The 16,259-nt window shown below is 45.0% G+C and overlaps 1 protein-coding gene across 1 annotated transcript in view; it reads left to right on the forward strand.

Moving 5' to 3' along the window:
* The window catches only part of RHBDL3 (rhomboid like 3), a 73,164-nt gene that overhangs the window by 28,638 nt on the left and 28,267 nt on the right, over positions 1–16,259 (forward strand). The window contains exon 4 of the mRNA XM_055794172.1: positions 8,957–9,115. Coding sequence (XP_055650147.1) covers positions 8,957–9,115 — 159 coding nt within the window. The remainder of the gene's footprint in view (positions 1–8,956; positions 9,116–16,259) is intronic.

Raw genomic sequence — 16,259 nt, forward strand, 5'->3', positions numbered from 1 at the left:
CTCATCTGAGCATGATGCAGACTTATGCTTTCTCCTAAGTTACTAATGATAATTCTGTAGGGGCAAGAATGAATTCTCATGGGACTCTGTTAGTGGTATCTCCATGTGATGTTAGCTGTCTATCTTAGTTTTATTTTTGAGACCTGTCAAACAGCCAGACTTTAGCATGTTGAATGTGTGACAGCCAGAATTTGTGTCACAGTAAGTTTTCAAACACAGGGTTGTCTGGTGATGTCAGATGCCCTGCAGAAATCAGTTGTACCAGCAATCTTGTCTTACGATCTGCACCAAGTTTGTATTCTCATCCAGATAATATCAGCTGAACATAATCTGTTTTCTGTCGTTTATTCTGACTGGTATCAGACCAGTCCTTCTTCAGTTATGCATTGCTCAATATCAGTAATTTGTTAATTTGCTGTGGGTTGCTATTAGTCCAACAGACCTGCTTTGTTCCATTAAATTCTTGTCACAGCCCTGCAGTTTTGGGAGTGGTGTGCATGCCTGTTGCCATGTTTGGACACAAGTGTTGGAGCCATGGTTGGAAGGGCTGAATTGCTGATTTGAAGCTGGAAGAAAGGTAAAAAGCAGATCTTGATGTTCCTCCAGTGCTCCCAGACTTGCAGGAAATCAATATTAATACTGGCTTTTAAAAATCTTTTTGATGAAAATTACCTTGGCCTGCTGATTCAAAACTATCTAACTTTAGCAACTGCAGTGTAGCATTCTTCAGAGTTACTGCTGGGACAGAAAGTGTATTGTTATTCTGTAATAGAGATAATTCATTGGGCTTTTGTCCATATATAGAACAGAAACATTCCAACTACTCCTGAATCTTTTGCACTTGTATCAACTATGCTACTTTTTCCAGAGAATATCAGACCAAAACCCTGTTTTGAATGAGAAGACTTGTCTGCCTCATCTATACCAGCAGAGACGCTGCTGTGACAGGAGGCATTGTCAATAGCAGTGAATTTTAAGGAAATGCTTGTGTAGGTTTAGTTAACCTAGGGGTAAGCAGCGACCTGACTGCAGCAACTTGACATGAAATACAGCCCCAGCTGAGCAGCTGTTCTGACTGTTGTGTGTTGGGTTTTGTTTTATTTTCTGTTATTTTTATTTTATTATTTTATTTTATTTTTATTGTAGCAATAGTGATTATAGCCTGTCTGTCTCCTGGCTGTGAGGTTGACTGTGCATGCTATGGCTTCTATTGAGTTACGTAGCCCAAATAAATGCAGCATCCCACCCAGAGTGTATTGCATTTCAGCTCTGGATGAGTGGCTTACACATTATGACCCCTCACAATGTAGAAACCCTGAGAGATGTAATTAATATCGATACAGGATTTTGAGATTCTCCAATAAGACATGACTAAAAAGATATAAACAGTAATTATATGGTGATAAATGAAAATATCATGTGTCTTGTTAGTATGGATATTGCTATTTTCAGCTTTTGGTATTTAATGCCTTATACCATCAAGAACAAAAGTGGGTTTTATTTTAATTAGGCTGCAGAACTTATTGCCGCAGAGGTTGTGGAGCCCTAAAAACTACAGGAATTCAAAAGGGAGAGCAAGAGATTGGGCATTTGTACATACAACAATATCTGGGCCAGTGCTGACAAGCAGATCTGGGAAGTATTAAACCTCCTGCCTAAGGATTCAAGAAAAGGTTTTAACTGTTAAGCTGGGTTTTGTCATGGCAATCACTCGGTGATCTCTTGTAGGCTTGATCTTGTCCACAATTTCAGAAAGGTGTGGATAGTCAGCACTGGAGCTGGGCTGGTGATACAACATATATGACTTGCAAGTTTGGGCCATAACCTGCCCAGCCTGTTGCTGAAGCTGAGGACATCTATCCGGCGAAATGTGCAAGGTGCCCCGTGCTGAATCAAGATTAAAAAATTTATTTCCACCAAAAAAAAAAAGCCCACCACTTTTTAGAGTGCCTCAGCTTCTTTCCATTAGTCTTAATTCACTTATATAAATAATAAAACAGGAAGAAGCAGAGCTGGAGAAGGCTCAGTCTATAAACATGTCTCTTTGCATTAAGCCTTGTGGCATAATGGAGGGCATCTCCTGCCATCCATGCTGTCTCATTAATCATGTAATTATCTCCCTCACTTTCGGTGCTGCATCTCCTTCCTTGTCAGTGGTGGTGATAATGGAGCTTCAATTTACCTTGGCTTCTTTCTGGGGAGCAGCTTTGGTTTCAAAGCCAGCACAGTGGCATATTTTGAATAATTTAGTTCTGGGTGGCTTGAACACTGTGTGTAATTCCCCAGCTGAGACTGGAGGCTGATTCCTGTGAGTGTTCTGTCAGGAGACCGATCTGGAGAGAGGCAGTGGGATCGCCCAGGATGGTGGGTCATCGAGACGGCAGAGGACTGAAAACTAGCTCAACAGGTCCTGTGAGTGCATCTCAGCTCTATCCTCTCTTAGTGTCTTAGCAAGGACTTGTTGCAAGAAACCCATAGGCAGAGGAAGGATAGTGGAGAGAGTTGCATTAAAAATGTATATGGAGACAGAAACATGGATTTGGGTACCTGACAAGCATGTAGGCTTTCCCAGCAAGCTGTGGGTCAGAAATTCCTAGGGTCTCTGAATGCAGGATTTGATTGGCCTAAGGTGACTTGGACCAGGAGTCTGAACCTCTGTGGAGTCAAGGAGCTCAGTGTGGTGTCCAGCTGTCATTGGCTTTGGAAAGTCTGATATTTTTCTATACATGAAACCTTGGCAGAAGGCCAGCTCTGTCCATATTCTCCCTGTGCTGCTTGGCCTTGTGGCTTCCTAATTGCCCTATGCCATTGCAGCCGCTGTCCAGTCATGCTCTGCAAGGGCTCCACAGCTCTCACTACACTGGAGCCCACAGGCACAGGTGTGTTCCTTATGCCTTGTAGATGGGGAAGTCAAGGCACTACAAGAGGCATCTGGGCTCATTCCAGAAATCCTGGCAATACCAAGAATGAGACCAGGTCCCAAGGCCCTCTTTCCTGTCCGCCTAACAACTGAGCAGTGGTACACTCCTGGGATCTTTTTATTCTCCCGTTCCTGTTGAATCTGTGCTTCCAGTGTCTGTTTACATTAAATGCTTTTGCAGAAGGTAACAACAGATGGTAGTAATGTAGGTCCCTTTCTTGTCTTTGTGCCTAAGACAGTAGGAGAAATAAATTGGAGCAGAAATGCCTCTACAGATTGGCCAGCTAGCTAATGAGCCTGGTCTTTCAGGCTACTCTGCTCTTCAAGGAAAAGGGAACCTTCTATCAGCTCCCCCCATCTCCACTTTGCCATGCATTGCATGCGGAGAGGCACTTACCCAGATCTAGGTGACAGGCCGTCTGCTCTGCGAATGCCTGTCCGCCTAGGTGCAGGCTGAGCTGGGTAGCTCTCTGCTCTCTGCTCTCTCACTGCAGCTTTCTGAGGAGCAGGTCTGTCTGGTTCCCTACTTGGTGAGTTAGTGAGGGTATATTCTCTGTGCTTAAATGCAATCTGGCTTTTGAGAGCTGGGTGGTGTTTCCAGCCCTTGGGTTCACCTCAGGTCAGAGCAATCTAACATGCACTAAAAGTACTGCTGGACAGCCCTTAATCACTTTATATTGTCTGGGCAGTGGTGGGTAAATTCATTATTTACAGGGGACGAAAGTATGCATCACTGGAGCTAGCACTAATGTTTTACCACACACGTTCAGGAGACTCAGATTAGGTGACTTCATGGTGAGAAGCTGGATTTCAAGGTGGAGGGATATGCACTTACCTTTCACTGGCCTTCCTGTCTCCTGGAGCAGGGTTTCTCTTTTCACCTGCACCTCCCGCTATCAAAAGAGAGAGCAGGATCATTAAGCTGCTTGGAAGATCATCAGTACCAGGCAGCGATGAAACTCCTGCTAAACAGCCCCTGCTTTTTGCCCTCTCATTTGGACTGTAAGGCAGACTTTCATCTTCTTCTGCCTTGTCATTGCTTTAATCTTCATCAAAGGAGCAAATGCTACATGTAATGCTGCAACATGGTTGTTTAGGGTAGGGTGGGGGGTGGGTGGGTGGTTTTTTTGAAAAACAAACAAAAAAACCCCTTCTCATCAACCCCAGGGACTGTGGAAAGGTAGAGAATGGGCTCCTGTAAAATTTGTGACTATCTTGAGGAAAATTTCAGTGCCTGTCTTGAATGTCTTTTCACAGCTTCAGCTTGGAGTCTGTCAGTTCCATGTATTAACTTGAAGATTCTTGATTTAACTACGGCATGGCCTTTGAGGCGGGAGATGCTCTGGTTGTTTCCAAAGCTTGTTAGTATTCCTGTATTGCAGAGACCATGCCATCTAACGGTCTGCGTTCAAATCCAGCAAAGCTCAGACTGGGTTCTGAAACCCTTGGAGATGAACAGATTTTGCGCCCGATTGACTTCCCCTTTCCAGTGCGAAAGGACCTACATGTGGACAAGAAGCAGGTCTGCTACTGATAGCTCCTTTCTGGTGGGAAATAAGGCAGGAGTTGTCATTTCTATATAATAGGAGGGGAAGCTAAAGCTCAGGGAGTTTATTTCCAGAATCTGCCTCCTAGTCTGGAGCAGAGCTAGGTCAGTGCCAGGAGGCCTGACTGCCAGGCCAGTCTCTCCCAGAAGTGAAGATACCACCAGACCACAGAATAATTCAGATTTGAAGGGACGGATCCAATGCAAAGCCAACTTCCAAATTAGATGAAGTTGCTTGGAGCCAGGCCCATTGCGAAGACAACTTATGACTTGGGTGATGCCAAGGCAAAGCCCCTCAATGAGGAAACCGTGGGTGGTAGCAAATTCTCTGTTCCTGCAGCAGATCTGCAATCCTAAAGCCAGCCAAGGATCCTCACGCTGTGCCCAGGTCAGCTGTTGACTCTCCAGCTGCTCTGATGCCCCAGAGGGCTGTTTGCCACGAGGGAGAGGAGCAGCTGGCTGCACTATGCGAAATGCCTGCGTTTTCCCAAGATACCCATTGTCTGTCTGCAGCACCAGCCTCCACCCTACTTGCTCACTCAGCCGTGGCTGATGTGTCTTTAATTAAAGAGGAGGAACAATTTGAGATTTCTTTTTTTTTTTCTCAAATGTATTTCTTCTTTACATCAGAGTTTGCAGGACTCCCTCCCCTTAGTTTTGTTTTGTAGTTTTGCAGTGGGGCCTTCAGTTCATGGTGTGTCTGCTATAAAATAAGGAAGAAATAGGAAAGAATAGCTTGTTTTGGGCCAGGGAATTAAGATCCTGGGTCAGATGGCTGCTATGGTCATTAACATATTTACATTTTTGCTTAAGAGCCTGGTTGAGGATCAAGGGACTTAAGGGTGATTGTCATTGAAATGCGGAGGAAACCTTGCATGAAATTGCCGTTAGTATCCTATTGTTTGGGGGGGGGTGAGGGGGGACAAACGGCCTTCCTCATCCCTGCACCGGTTGTGTTGCTCTTGTCTGCCACAAGAAGACGGGCAGAGGCAGAAGTAACTATGCTGTGAAGGAAGCCACTGTGTTGAGTTAGTTTTTGGGAGGCTTTGCCTGGTGAGCACTCCTGTGGGGCTGGGCTGGGGCTCAGTGCAGCCGTGCTGCGGTCTGTCTGTCCTCTGGGTGAGACAAAGGTGCTCGGCCGGGCTTGCAGGACAACTGGCCCTTTATGAGATCGTCATGGATACATACATGAAGCGTCTAACAAAGGTCAGTTGCCTCTTTTATAATTGATGGACCCAAGTGTTTTGAGTGTGCAGCCACATGTTGTTTTTGTCATGTGTGGAGCACATGTTCTACAGGACCAGTTTTACTCTTTGGTTTCTGTGGCTAGCTGTGATATCAGAAACAAGGTTTGAGGAAGTGAAGTGTTGGTGTGGATTCTGAGTGCTGTAACAACAGATGAGACTTTTATATGCTGAAAAACACTGTTCACACATAAATAAGAGAACTCCCTTACAGCTGGGGTTTACAGTAAAACATTCTGCTCCAGGTTGTGGAAGCAGTGATCTAGTCCTGCTCTGAGGCAGGCCTTTTTAGTTCTGCTATCAGTTGTTCATTGCTCATCTCTTACTCTTTCATGCTGTTCAGATCCACTGTTTTAATTTAAACCTATTTCTAATTAGTATCATTAACTTAGTGCCAAAACCAAAATTGGTACTGTGAAAGAGGAAAACAAGCTCCCTGGCCCATTTACAGTGCTGAAAATACTAGCTGCCTTCTGCCACTGCCTTCATTTTGGTGGGACAAGCAGCAGCACAGTGCGCTGAAGGAGGAATGCTGGTGCCTATTGGTGCGAGAGGAAAGCATCCTTGAAGCAGAGGCTCATATGTAGCCACCAGACAGGCTTCATCTGTCTGTCCATTTGGAAAGCCAGCAGCCAGTAACAGGTATGAACAGTACAGTCTTGAGTGACAGGATTGTATCTGCTCCAGCACTAGTGAATCTGGAGTCATCGGTGTGTCCTTGTGGGCTGGTTTGAAGTTCTGAAGTGGTTGTGTAATTTTTGTGCTTGGTTACAATATGTTTCTTTTTGGAATGCTTTAAAGCAGAATGAAGTCTGGGAAAAGTGGTTTGTGATCTGAGCAGCTCTTTTGTGCCTCAGGAGCCTTTGTGCTTCAGCTCTGTATCTCTTCTGCCCTTTGAAGGAATAGCCATGTTCCCTGTGGCTGTGGCTGTTGGTCTTTCCTACAAACTCAAACAATGAGCACACAGCATGGGGAGAGTCCCACGCTTCAGTCACTGACCGTGGCCCTCAAAGCAGGGAGACATTTAAGCCTTCAAGGAGCAAGTGGTTTTGTCCTAGACAAGATAGGTTCTGTCATCTTAAATGTCAACGTATAGTTAAAGCGGTGCAGTTAAGTAAGATGTTGGTTAGGTCAAATGTTTTCAGGGAACAAGGATGAACACAGCAGTATCTATGGGATTGCAGGTGTTAGATCTGTTCACTGAATGACTCATCTCCCAGCTTCTGCAAATTCCCCTTCAGAAAGGTCATCTTGGGTATTATGCTAATCATACTTTATTTCCTGGGTACCTGTGCCTCTGGGGTTGGGCACTGCAAACTTAGGCTTGCTTGGGAGCCCCAGCAAGAGCCAAAAAACACTAGAGCTGAGCCTGAGTGCAGAAGCCCTGATTTTGGGGTTGGTTTTAGAATTTGATCTGTTAACCTAAAGCATCAGAGTGGGCTGGAGTAGGGGAGCTAAACTTCTCCAGGGATTAATATTAAGCCCTTGTTTAACAGTAAACAGCTGATGAAATCCACCTGTGGCTCTGAGTGCCAGCTGTCAGGAAGGTACATCCAGGCCACCTCGCAAGGACAAAGCAACCCTTGGCATAGGGCGGGGGACAATGCCTAGTGCCAACTGTCCGCAGGGGACTTGGTTTGGTTTGTGTAATCCACTTGCCCCAACAGCTTCCTGACAGAGGGGCTGCTGCTTTGACAAAACAGCAAGGGGCTGTGATCTCCCGTGCTCAGGTGAGACAGCTCCTCAACAAAGCAGCCAGTGACAGTGGAGTCCCCAGGAGCAGCAGGACAAAGGTGCTCTGGAGGGAGATGGAGCCAGATCCTTGCATGTGAGCACTGTGTCCTCTAAACATGCTTGGGGCTGGTCTGTTTTATAGCTGCTCTGCTTGCTGCAGAGCCGTGCCAGCCCTGCCACTGGCAGGCTGCATTGTCTGCCACATCCTCCTCCTCACCTCCTCCTTGGCCAAGGCAGCCTTTACCCCGCTGTGTCTGATCACAGGCCCGGCGCCCGTTCAGCTTTTGTCCTCTGTTAGAAAAGAGTGAGGATTGTCAGGACCTTTCTGGCTCTGCCAAGGCCTTTTATGTTCCAAATGTTTCTGTGAAAAGACTCCCTCCTGACCACCCTGCCCCCTGACAGCCATTCAATCCAGCCAACAAGCTTGATATCATTATCTACAAAAGGAGGCCAGTGAGCGCCAGGGTCCTCACAGCCAAGTTTGGGAAATCAAATCTCCCAGCAACGGGGAGCTGGAAGAGCTGGGGCTGCACCACAGCTAGCATGGGCTGGGCTGGCAGCTTGCGTCCACGAGTTTTCAAGGCACAAAAGAAACGTGCTCGGCATGGTGCCAGGACTGGCTTTGTTGGGGCTGGGGCTGTGCCCGCCTGTGAGCTAGCAGCCCCTCACAGAGTGCCCTGGGGAGCTCAGCGTGGGCTAGAGGCTGCTGTAAGGAAGCAGTCATAAGTCTGAACAGCCTTGCAAAGCTGTGTTTTTTTGGTCAGTGGCGTTTTTTGGAGATCAATCACAGTCTGAGGGAAAACAGTTTTTGGTCAGAGTGGGATTCCCTCCAAATCTCATCTGGGACTTTCCTTCTAATGACTCTGGTGTACGTTCTGAAAATGGCATATGGCTGCCTTGTCACTTTTAATTTGACATAATGTTCGTCTGCTCTGCTCCCTGTCCAAAGGCTTTCTTTCCAATCCATGTTAAAATAGGGAGCTCTTTAGCAGTGAAAGCACTTACCATTTTGAAGGCTTATGTAGAGGTGATCTAGAAAAGTGACTGTCGGAAACACTGAGCACAGAAAGGGCTTGAGGATGGCATATTCCTGTGTTGCAATTGTGTTAGGAAATACAGGAGTAAAACTGTTTTCAGTATGTGTTATCTCTACAGATGGCATCTCTGGTTTGCTTGATAGTCCAGGTAGAGTGATATAAAAAATAGCCAAGAGAAATGATGATGCAGGGTTAAGGAAGGTGAAGGGAGCTGACTTAGCTGAAGTTTGGGTGGAGCCGGACAGTGGTGTGCATGATGATGCCTGGATTCACTCTGCTCTGCAGCAGGGCACTTTGCAGACCCTGGGCAGTGAAAGGAAGCTGGAGACGGGATGACTGAAGGGCAATGTGCCATGAAAGCCTAGAGCAGCCCCTGGGGTCCCTGTGGTTGTGCAGCGGGTGATGAATGCATAGGAGGGCAGAGTTGTGTGTAACATGGAATGGTTAATTCTGGCTCTTTCCCCTCCTATCCCAGTTCGATCCTGACAACACCGGCTACATCAGCACTGAGAAGTTTCGCTCCCTTCTCCAGAGACACGGCTCGGAGCTGGACCCCCACAAGCTGGAGGTCTTGCTGGCATTGGCAGACAGCAACTCTGAAGGGAGGATCTGCTACCAGGACTTCGTCAACCTGGTGAGTGCTGTGGCTGGCAGGGCCTGTCAGTCCTTGGCTCTGCTACAAATATTGGCTGTTGAGGGACAGTCTCTCTCCCTCCCTATCAACACCAGCATTTGCTGTGTCCTTGCATCACATTCTGTATGGGCTTGCTGAAGCATTCAGTGGTGACTGAACTCTCAAGCCAAGAGTCAAGTTGCTGCTGATTTTTCTAGGGAAACATATTTGCATGGGAAGAAACTGTGGGAGCTGTTTTAAGAGGAGCATGAAGTAATGACTGCTGCTAATTTAGAGGCTTTTACTCTCAGTATCAGTTGGTAGCTGTCATAAGGAGCCGTTTGTTTGCAAGCAGAGCTCTGTCAGTCTGGATGTCTCCTGTTTTATCTAGAAATTTCATCACTTCCAGACGAAAATATATAGATAACGTTGTGTTGACTTGCTGGGTAGAGTCATATTGCACTGCTGTAGGCATCAACAGAAACAGGGATAAAGTGTTTCTAGGTCATGTTCATTTTATCCCAGGTGAGATGTGTCTGACTGCGAGTAATGATCTGGATGCTTCTTTATACTAATGAGTCAGTTAGTGGAGGGATCTCTCCATTTCTTGTCAAGGCAGTTTGATGAGTCAACACAGATGTAGACATGTGTTGTTAGATGCCCAGGGTGGCCTAGAAATATTTGCAGGATAGGTATCTTGAATAGTGGCCATTCCAGGGGCTTTATCCTGTTCTTGCTCTATCATTCCACACCTGAGTCCCAGCAGATTGAGTGCAGCAGTAAGAGAAACCTAAGTGACAAAGTCAGTAAGTAATGAAAGTCAGCGACATCTCTAAGGTTTTGCTGGAAAGCTGGATGTGTTCTTGATGCAGAGTATAATCATTTGCATCTCTGTTGTATTCCTGCAGTCAACATGGGGATCTGATCCCTCCATTTGTCATGGTCACTCATCCATGTGTTCTTGGTTTAGAAAGAAAGTGTCTTCCATTTCTCCTGTCTTCACATTAACCAAAAAAGTATGGTAACGGCACAGCTGTCAAGGATCCAGGTCACAGCTTCAGTCAGACCGTGGGCGATGTGAAGGTGAAATTATTATGATGCAATGACATAGATCTGCTGTATTTAGCCCTTTGCATGTATTTAGGTACACAGAAAAACAGATGTAGCAACTATTAAATAGATCACAGTGGGTGTGAGGTTTTCCTCAGCTCCAACTTAATGAACGGTATGGCCAGTGGTACTCTGTGATCAGCTGTGTATTTATGGTAAGGCTGCTTGTTCTACAGTTTGGTGTATTCAAAGTACCATGCAAGCATTAACTGATTGAGCTGCACAACAGTTAGGTAGCACGAAGGGGTATCATCTAATTTCTTTTACAGAAATGATGACCTAGGGCCAGCCAGCACATTGGCAACAGGCTCAGGAATAGAACTGGACTTTTTCCTCTCTCCTTGCTCCACTGAGCTCAGGAGCAGAACAAGCTAATGAGAGGCAGGTGCAAGGTGAAAGGCTTGGACATTCTCCTCCTTTGGGAGTAGATCACACCAGCTCACACCCACCTGATGTGATATCTGCAAAATGGCAAATTTCCTTCACTACTGTTGAACGATTCCTGTAAAGAAGCCATTGATTTTTCTGTCATCAGTCTCTCTATCCTGATCTGCATTTTTTTGCGCTTTCTAATCAATAGGCAATGTAAATGCCAGAACGTTAAACTACTTAAAAGTGGCATCTGTCTTCTCACTCCTCCTCTAGTTGCTATTGATTTTCAACATCCAAACTTTTTAGGGCACCTTCTCTTTTCCCTAGTTTCCTCCTCCCAAACCTGCCTTTTGAACTTCCTGATGGAAAGAAACAGCACAGTTGACAAAGAATCACTGTGAAATTCGTTATTTCCTTCACTTTATAGCTGTCAGTCTTGGAAACCATGTGTGGTGGTGTTTAAGTGCATGCTTGTGCCTGGTAATCATCAGCTGTCTTTGCTTTTTGCTCAGGTTAATTTGTTTCAGTAGCTTAGCAAGAATTGATCTGCACCCAAAAATGATGGTGCTGGATGTGGGAAAGGGAAAGGCTAACCTTTTACTAGATCTACAGAGGTTTTACAAGCATGGCTGTGTGTGTGGTTTTCCTTTTCCCCATCAGTATTCATAAACGAGTATTCTGACATGATCAGAGAATCTCATGGCCTCCCAAATGTGTCCAAGATACTGAAACTTTGAGCAAGAGATAAAATTGCATCGATGAAGCTGTGGCCACGCAAGAGGCCTTGAGGGGAGGAGCAGGGCTGGGTATCAAAGATGCAGTACAGTGAAGTTGTCAAAGCAGATGTGTGGAAGGAAGGAGACTCCTCTGTGTGTGTGTGTGTGTGTGTGTGTGTCACAAGCAGCTCATTTGGTTTGTTTCCGAGCATAGGGATGGAAGGAGCTGATGAGCTGCTTGCTCCAGCTACTATGAAAAACATTAACTCTATTCCAGCCAAACCAGTACAAGCATGTGCTTTTTCACAGAACGCAGCAGGAAGTAGGGTTTAACCCCTGGGCATCAAGAGAACTCTGTCTTCAATGGTCAATTCCTGGCATATGATACCCTCTCTGTTTTTTCTCTCAACTTTGCTAATGTTGATAAAAATCAAGCAGAAAGGGTCTTCTTTTTCAGCCTTGTTTAACCCTTGATCTTTGCTGGGTTCTCTGGAAGTGTGACAGAATGTGATGCTGCTTATTCTGCAAGGTGCTTGGATACTTACTAGAGTCTAATGCAGAGAGGTGCTATTAGTGACCGCAGAAGCAGCTGTAACTCCATGAAATTATTACTTCCAGAAGGCAATACAGACCATAAACCTCACAGAGCAATAGTGTTGACACTGTTTCCTCCAGGGCATTGTATGTCCCAGAGAGGGCTATAAAAAATGCTCGCACCCATACGCTCCAACATCATTACGATCACCAAGAACTCTGCCTGCTCTCTCACACACTGTGATCCCCAAGTAAAGAACTGCTATTGAGCAAAGCTTGTTACCCTCTGATGTCCAAAGGGTGTTATGAGCTTCTAGATGCACGAAAAATGTAATTCTAGGACTTCTCACCTTAATAAGGAGACCCACACAAAACATATGCCTGTTCTCAACTCTCAACTTGGCAAAGCAACTTAAACTTCTGAAACTGAAAGTTTTACGGGATGAGAATAGACCCTAGAAATCACTCCATAAATAATTTCAGTGATGAATAAATTCAGGGAAGCTGTAGATTCCTGGTATGATCTGCAGATGGAAAGGGCTGAAAAATATCAGATAGGCAACTCATTGGGAATTATATCTCCTCTGTATGTATGAGATTCATCTCATGTAGTTCTAAAACACAATGCTGCATTCATACCCATTTCTGTTTCTATGCTAGGGCTTGCAAGAGTGGTAGAAAGCAGTTTCAGGTGGGATTTTTTATCCTGTGTCTGAGACAGCGCAGAATAACAAAAGTGTTTCCTGTACAGGTGGAGAAGTGTTGTGAATTTCTGTTGCCTGGTTGCTTTTCCACATTGTGAAGAGAGATGCTAAAAATGCACAGTGAAAATTCCGGCTATGAACAGCATAGGCCACAGGAGGAGATAATGAACAAAGCTGTTTAACTAACTTTGCTACTTTTAGAGAGGAGACAAGCCAGGAGGTAATCATAGTTGAGATGTTATTTGCCAGGATCCTTGCTGAACAGCAGCTGCTGCTGGCAGTCCTGAACTACTTCGCATAATATCCCATGAACTGTAACAGGGCTAAAGAGCAGACCAGTAATGCCCTGGAAAGACTCAGTCTCTTATTCTCTGGCTAAACCTTCCTTGTATTATCTGCCTGAGAATGTGGATTATTGCTTTGGACAAGCTAGACTGTGGCTTTACCACCTCCTGACATTCTTGATGTGCTTCTCTTTGGACACGTGAGCAGAGGCAAGGGGGTACAATCAAGCTTCTGAGACATTACTTTGCTTGATGGAAGGGCAATATGGAGCCAGTTCAGGCTGTGGAGGTAGCTTATATTCTCTTGCTATGAAAATCAGGTAGGTAACTCCTAGCCTTGCTCTGGGCAAGGAAAAGTTTTACAGAACCTCATGTTTAATAAAGCAGCTTTTGCCAGAAAAGTAAATCACAGGTTATACTGGCACTGAAGCAAAATCCATTCTGCAGCCCAAGAAATTTCTCTGCCAGTGCAACTCTACAGATCACTTCTGAACCAAATGTGTGGTAAAAGCTGACCTCAGTGCATTCAGTGTGGTCCATATTGGTCCTGCCAGCATGGGGCAGGAGGACCTGAGGGGAAGGGAGGGTGGCTGCCCCCCATTCCAACACTGGCACTATCCTGGGAGGTGCCCCTAGTGCACACTGAAGGTCTCTCTGCCCCTGCTGTGGATTTCACATTCAAAGGGCAGGATTGGAAGTCAGGTGGACCTAAGTTTCGTTCCTGGCTTTGCAGAAGACTCATTGTGAAACTTGTGGAAGCCTGTCTGTGCCTCATGGGTCTGTTTCTCCAGCAGAGAGAAGGAGGTAAGAGTTGCATCTCTTTTGGGGTTCACAGTTTTGGTAAAGTCAATGGCAGTTCTCCAGTGGAAGAAGAGCCAGGTGCTGGGGAACCAGTTTTCTGATGAGCATTTTCTTGAGGAGTTGTGTCTTTTAGGAGAGCTGAGGACAGATGCTGCTCCCTGAAGGTAACGGTATTTCAGTATGTTTGGGAGGAATTAGTAAGCTCTGAGACAGACTTCATGTGACTTGGGAAAAACAAAACACTACTGCTTCCAACAGAAATGTTTAGCTGTAGCTTTGTAGTAACTTGAAGTTGATGCAGCATCTCAGTAATGAACAAAATGTATTAGCTAATTAAATGCACAGCCTTTGTTTTCCTGATGAAGAGTTAACACCCACCTTGCTTTCTCTGGCCTTGCTGGCTTCTTAGGGACAGACTAATTCTACATCATTTTCACTGAACACCACGTGTTTTTTTAAGCAGTGTGTAACAATAATCGGGTCACCCTAATCCAAACTTTGCTGGCGCCAGCACACTTTACCCTCCAGAGAAATATTTCCTTTAGTTTTTGTGATTTCCTCTCTGGCTTTCTCAGTGTGCTGCCAGAGTGCAAATCCTGCCTCTTCAAGTAAAGGAACAAAACTGCAGATGCAGGCTAAGAAATCTGCAGCCTCTGCTCTTCCTCCTCATGAGTGACTGATAAACAGATCTGTTGGCCATCAGAGAAGGTGAGAGGAAGGTATCTTTCCATTAGTTTCTTCATGTAAGAGTCTGGAACATGATTAGCTGTTGGTGGAAGGCTAACATTGTGCTATATGCTGTCGAGCTGGATGTTTGAAGTCATTATGTAAAAATATTGTTGGAGTCATAAAAGCAAGATAAAATATAGGAGGTGAAGGAGATTAAGTGACTGCTCAGAGTCTTATGGTCTGTCTATGCTTGTGGATGCTGTGGAAATACACAGGTTAAGACTCAGATGCTAGATCCTGTCCTGGGCAGGGTGATCTGTGTAGGTGTTTGAAGAGAGAGCAGGACTGGCTGATGTGATAAAATACTTTGGGACTGTGTCACAATCCAAAACGAAAAACAGAGTCCAAAATGGGTCCTTGTAATGTTTTAAGTGGGAAATGACCTGGTTCAATGGAGGCTTTGACTTGTGCTTTACAGCTTCATCTGTGTATAGGAACTTACTGTGTGGCTTATTCTGTAGAAAAAATATAGCAAAATAATGGATTTCCCCTCTAGTTTTAACACTTTTGTAGACTTGTAAGAGTCTGTAATGCTGTATAGAAACATACTTAAAGATGCACTCAATTTAAGAATGATTAAACTTAAGCATGTGCTTAAAACAAGCTGATGCCTTTGCACAGCCCTGAGTTGAAGCCCTGTGGGTGTAGAATTAGCATGCTTTGATTTAATGAAGTTGTGTTGGGAACTTTGCCTTCTGGATAACTTATTTGAAATTTGGTAAGGACAAAACCTCTAAAATGCCATTGGTGGTGTCATTAAATCGGGTTCACTTGAGGCTGTTTCAGCCTATCAACTGTAATAGGAAGTAGGTGGTGAGGTTTTTTAGCTCTTTTTCTTTAAAGAGCCAATGGAATTTAATGAGATTTTAAACTGACCTATGCAACTAGGAATTAGCAGCCATGTTCCATAGCAGGATGGCAGTTTTCTCTCTGGGCTCCACAGTACTTTTCCCTTTGCTTTGTGAAAGGTACAGCACGTGGGCTGGTAGCCATTAAAATACATGTTGTCTTGGAGGCTGCCAAGCTCTTCCATCTGTGAGAATGTGGGTTTTTTTTCCTTTTGTTTTTGGTGTTTTTTCAGTCATATGTATTTTGCAATTGTTTTGCAGATTTCCTGCTGGCCACTTATGCCATAAAAGGGGCATTAAAGCACCTTCTCTGACTTAAGGGTTTTACTTTTGCAGAGGTATCAGAGAAAGCAAGCACACCCTCCGGATCAGTAGTTACCACAAGAAAAGTTCACATTGTCTGGGTCTGTGAAAGGACTTTGACGAAACTCTCCAACGTGTTGTTCTATCTTAACAGAGCAGAGGTGGGACATACCTCCAGCTGGGCACAGGATTTAGTAGGCAATAGTCAGCCATGTCAGAAGGACCAGTTCTGCAAGGTGATGAACCCTTCCTGCTGTTCCGTTAGCTCCCTATGCCCTCTTGCTCTAGCTCCAGCCTGTTTTCCCATTGCTTTCTAAGGTTTCAAAAGCTGCTTATGTTTTTCTTAAGACATTTTTCAATAATGCGTGGCTGGAAGCCATTTATTCTTATTAGCCACTTCAGTGATAAAAGCAAGGCTTCGTTGTGCTCCCTTGTGGGGACACTGTGTGTGCCCATAGATTTTTTTTTTCATGGCCATCCTTTTTGCTTTGAAAGGTGAGTAACTCTTGCCTTTGCCCTTTCGGTGCTTGCAATGGTTACATTTTTACTTATGATACCTCCAACCTGGCTTGAACTGAAATGAGGGGAAACAGTGAAAGAAGAGCTGTAGCTAGGAGGAAGGGTAACTTTTTTGTAGAGAAAACATTGAATTTTATCTTTTGGCCTTGTGAGCGTGTATGTGACAGCACCAGGATGGCTCTGTTATCTTTGTGGAGGTGAGCTTTTAGGAAGTTACATACTGTATTCTTGTGGGGGGTGGGGGG

Source organism: Falco peregrinus, chromosome 2 (genome assembly GCF_023634155.1).
Source record: "Falco peregrinus isolate bFalPer1 chromosome 2, bFalPer1.pri, whole genome shotgun sequence".
Classification (NCBI taxonomy): Eukaryota; Metazoa; Chordata; class Aves; order Falconiformes; family Falconidae; genus Falco; species Falco peregrinus.